Source organism: Penaeus vannamei, chromosome 24 (genome assembly GCF_042767895.1).
Source record: "Penaeus vannamei isolate JL-2024 chromosome 24, ASM4276789v1, whole genome shotgun sequence".
In the NCBI taxonomy this organism is placed as follows: domain Eukaryota; kingdom Metazoa; phylum Arthropoda; class Malacostraca; order Decapoda; family Penaeidae; genus Penaeus; species Penaeus vannamei.
The window spans coordinates 31,820,536-31,825,535 of record NC_091572.1 but is presented as its reverse complement, the minus strand read 5'-3'; the positions used below and the strand labels follow the sequence as shown (position 1 = coordinate 31,825,535).

Genomic DNA, 5,000 nt, shown 5'->3' with positions numbered 1-5,000 from the left:
TTCGTCAGGAGGCCGTCCGAGGGCGGCGGCGGCGGCGGGCAGTAGGGCGCGTACTGCAGGGAGTGCAGGCGCGGCGTCAGCGGGGCCGTCAGGGCCTGCGACAGTATCGAGGGCGTCTGGGGCAGCGACGGGGCGCTGAACATCGTGGTCGGCGACGACGACGACGGCGGCGACGTGGATGTGGGCGTGGCCAGGGCGTCCGACGTGACGACGAGGGCGGGCAGCGGCTCCGGGTCCGGGCTGGACGCGTTGCCCAACAGCACCGTCTCGATGTCGTGCCACATCTGCGGGAGAGAGAACAAGGCCCGTTAACTCTGGATCGTAAACCAAAATAGATTCATAAAAGCGCTCCGAACAGATCGCTCGCCACGGAGATAAGGCCGAAGCAATAACTCCAAACACAAGCTCGCACTCATAACCACAACCGCAGCCACGTTAAGATCGACGGACAAAGCCGGGGTGTCACTTATCCATCCATCGACAAGGCGAATAAAAATCATATCGACAATAAAACGTGTCGGCACCTCGAGGGGCGCTCCGACGACGGGTTCAAGCGATAAGAGGAGAGGGAGAGGAGAAGGGGGAGGGAGAGAGGGGGTAGAAGGAGAGACAGGGAAGAGAAAGGGAGAGAGAGAGAAGGAGAGGGAGAGGGGGAGAGAGAGAAGGAGAAGGAGAGGGGGAGAGAGAGAAGGAGAGGAAGAGGGGGAGAGAGAGAAGGATAGGGAGAGGGAAGGAGAGGGAGAGGGCGAGGGTGAAGGAAAAGAAGAGGGAGAGGGAGAGGGAGAAGGAGAGGAAGAGAGGGAGGGAGACGGAGAAGGGGCACCAGAATGAGAGAGTAGTGAGGGAGGTAGAGACATACATGATACATACACACACACACACACATACGTGTATTTGTGTGTGTGTGTGTGTATGTGCATATAAGTATCTATGTATACGCTGATATAAATGAACACAAATCCAATAAATGCAAGAACAATAAAGACATCCCACCCACTCCCACCCACCTTCCACCCCTGACCCCACCCAACCCCTCCACCTCCCCGTTCCCCCAACCCTACCCACCTCCCACCTCCCACCCCACCCGCCCCCCTTTCACAAATAACAGTAGATCATGTCTGCTCGAGAGAACAGCTCCCATAAGCACGGGGGGAGGGGGGGGGGCTGGCTGTTCCTCCCTGCCGTTCCCTCCCTGATAGATTCTTCACCGTCGACACCTGCAGTTCCTCAGAAGAAGTCTTCGCCAGATATGACTTCCATTTTAGATAAGAAAAACCTGAAGACCTGGAGGCGTCGATCCTTATCTCCGCAGTCCCATAAGTGAATTTTTTGGGCGGCAGGATAAACAAGAACATTTACTTACGTGTTATGTTAAGTTTGGCTTTTTTTGTGTGTGTGTGTTTGTGTTTATGCTTTAACATGAATTCCAATTTTCTTTACGTCTTCATATTCAATTTGTCTTGTTTTTGTTGATTGTTTTTGTTGTTGTTTTGTGTTTGTTATTCTATCTTCTTTCCTTTTTTTGTTTATTTGTTCTCGGGTCACGAATGAGAAATTGGGAAGTGGAGTAAATAAGGAATAATTCAAGTAAAAAAGAAATGAGATAAAAGAAAAAGGAAGGATGGGGATAGCCATAAAGGCAGAAAAAAGATGGAAGGGAAGGGAGAAGGAAGACGAAGAAGAAGGAGAATGAATAGGAGATAGAACGAAAAGGAAGAGGGAGAAGAGGAAGGGAAGAGAAGCGAGGGAAGGAGGGAGGAAGATAAAAAGATTGGAGTGTGGGAGGAAGTGAGGGCGAACGGAAGGGGGACTGGAGAAAAGGAGAAAGAGAGAGAGAAGAGAATTAGAAGAAGAGAATAATGAACGAATAAAGGGAGAGAGAAGGAGACCAGGGAGGGAAGGATAAACAGATAAAAGGAGGGAGAAGGAGAAAGGAGATCTGGAGGGAGGGGGAGGAGGAGGGATCGGACGAACGGAGGGAGGGAGGGAGAGAAGGGGGGGGGGTGAGTGTATCTGAATTAAAACACACTAAAACGACTCATAAAGACGTCGAAACCGAATTGAAAAAGCAGTGGGGGACCTGGTCAACGCGGCTAGGGGGAGGGGTGGGGGAGGGGGTGAGCAGGAGGAGGAGTAGGAGGATGGGGGATGGGGGTGGGAGGGAGGGGTGGGGGGGTGAGCAGGAGGAGGTAGGAGGATGGGGTGGGAGCAGGAGAAGGAGTAGGAGAGATGGGGGATGGGGTGAGCAAGAGAGAGGAGGAGGGTGGAGCAGGTGAGTAGAGAAGGTGGTGGGGGGAGGGAGGGAGGGTGGAATAGGAGAAGGAGAAGGAGTAGGAGGAGGGGGAAAGGAGGTGGGGGAGGAGGGGAGCAGGAGAAGGAGTAGGGGGAGAGAGGGAGGGGTGGAATAGGAGAGAGGAGTAGGAGGAGGGGGAGGAGGGGGGTAGGAGAAGGAGAAGGAGGAGGGGGGTAGGAGGGGGAGGGGGGAGCAGGAAGAAGGAGGAGCGAAAGAGGGGGGAGGAGAGGAAGAGGGGGGGAGGAGGAGGGAAGGGTAAGAAACAGAGAGGGAGAGAGGAGATAGATAGAGAGAGAGGAAGAAAAGTGATAACATAATAGATGGGGGGGGGGGCGAGATAATAGGAGAGGACTCAGAAGAATAGAGACGAGAAAGAGAGGAGAAGACGGAGATAAGATAAGATATTTAAGGATAGAGAATGACGTGATAGAGTTTCAGTAAAAAAAAAAAAAAAAAAAAAAAAAATGAAATAGCAATTTTTCTCCGTTTTTCAACTTTTTTTTTTTTTAATCACATTTAACCCTCTTATTTTTTCTGTTCATTTACTTTTCGTCCGCTACTTAATCACTTAGAAATTAGTGAAGAGAAAACATGAAATATATAGAGAAAGAGAGTAAGAGAGGTAGATAGATAGATAGATAGATAGATAGATATATAGAGAGAGAGCGAACGAGAGCGAGAACAAGAGCGAGAGAGCGAGAGAGAGAGAGACCGAAAGAAAGCAAGAAAGAAAGAGAGAGAGACAGAGAGAGAGAGGGAGACCGAAAGAAAGAGAGAGAGAGAGAGAGAGAGAGAGAGAGAGAGAGAGAGAGAGAGAGAGAGAGAGAGAGAGAGAGAGAGAGAGAGAGAGAGAGAGAGAGAGAGAGAAAGAAAGAAAGAAAGAGAAAGAGAAAGAGAGAGAGAGAGAGAGAGTATAAAAAATAAGTCCCTACTGCAGTGATAAACTGAGTCCGGCCCTGGGTGGTGACTTTTACAATGTAGTTGATTGATTTAGGAAGATGCCAAGCGGAGGAAGAGATAGGAAGAGAGGAAGAGAAGAAGAGGCGACAAAAGGGGTGGAAAGGAAGGAAGAGAGAAGAGAGAAGAGAGAGATAATAAAGGGGAGAGTGGAGGGTAAAAAGACGTAAGGTATAAATGGAACGAAAAGAGGACAAAAAGAGAAGGAAAAAGAGAAAGAAAGGGGAAGAAGAAGAAGGAGAGAGAGAGTACAAAAAGTAAAGAAAGAGTAAATAAGGAATGCAAAGAAAGAAGCATGATTATATAAGAAATGTGAGTAAAATATATTTATATCCTTTTTAAGAAAGAAATTTAAATACATTTTCTATCGATTCATTTATCCATATATTCAGTACAATTACCGTGATAATATTTCTTTTTTACTGTAACTGTCAGTTTTAGAAGAAAAAAAAGGAGCAGTACTATTAGCATGAGTAGCAAAAACACCAGTATTAACAACAGTATTAGCAGCAGTAACATGATCTATAGTAGCAGGGGCAGTTTTGTAGCAGGCGTTGCAGTTGTAGTTGTAGCAGCAGTAATTGTAGTAGTTATAGCAGGTACAGCAGTAGTAGGAGCAGTAATAGCAGGGGCAGCAGCAGTAGTAGAAAGAATAGCAGTAGTAGCAGGAGCATTTTAGTAGCAGCATTAACAGCAGTATTAGTAGCAGTAATATCAGGGACAGCATCGGTAGTAGGGACAATAGCAGTACTAGGAGCATCAGCAGGAGCATTTTAGTAGCATCGGTAGTAGCAAGAACAGCAGAATTAGTAGCAGTAACAGCAGGAGCAGCAGCAGTAGTAGAGAAAACAGTAGTACTAGCAGTAGTAGCAGAAGCGTTTTAGTAGTAGCAGTAGTAGCAAGAACAACATCAGTAGTAGAGGCAATAGTAGTCCTAGTAGCATCAGCAGGAGCACTTTAGTAGCAGCAGTAGTAGCAAGAACAGCATCAGTAATAGGGACACTAGTACTAGCAACATCAGCAGGAGCACTTTAGTAGCAGCAGTGGTAGCAAGAACAGCAGTAATAACAGCCCTAATACCAGCCTCAGCCTCAGCACCCGCCACCATCCACCACCCCCACCCCCACCCCACCTTTTTCCCCCCTAAAAGGTGACCCGGCCATTCCTCAAAGGCACACGAGACGATAAGGGACCGTGCTATGCATCACCAGCTCGCCCTTCCTTATCTCTACGCATCGCCGGCACCGCTCCCTTATCAGGCCCGAGATGGATGGTGGGTAATACCCCGGTGCCTTGGTGAAAGGAGGGGGGGGAGGGCGAGGGAGATAAGGGGGAGTATGAGGGGATGAGAGAGGGAGATAGAGAGAGAGAGAGGTAGATGGTAGTATGAGGGAGGGAGATGGTGGAAGGGAGGAGGGAGAGAAAAAGAGAAAGGAGAGGGAGATAAGGGGAAGTATGAGTGGATGAGAAAGAGAGAGAGGTAGATGTATGAGGGAGATGGGGGAAGTATGAGGGGGTGAGAGAGAGAGAGGTAGATGTATGAGGGAGATGGGGGAAGTATGAGGGGGTGAGAGAGAGAGGTAGATGTATGAGGGAGATGGGGGAAAGAAGGAGGGAGAGAAAGAGAGGATAGGAGAAAGGTGAGGGTGATGAGAGGAAGTATGAGAAGATGGAGGAAGGAGCGAGGGAGAGAAAGAGGATAGAGAGAAGGAGCGAGGGAGATAAGGGGAAGTATGAGGCGATGAGAGAG

General features: G+C 48.8%; 1 protein-coding gene across 1 annotated transcript in view; it reads right to left on the bottom strand.

Annotated features, from left to right (window-relative positions):
* LOC113815274 (Krueppel-like factor 5) overlaps window positions 1-5,000 on the bottom strand; it is a 396,522-nt gene that overhangs the window by 1,581 nt on the left and 389,941 nt on the right. The window contains exon 2 of the mRNA XM_070138624.1: window positions 1-284. This exon is cut by the window's left edge and continues 1,581 nt beyond it. Coding sequence (XP_069994725.1) covers window positions 1-284 — 284 coding nt within the window. The remainder of the gene's footprint in view (window positions 285-5,000) is intronic.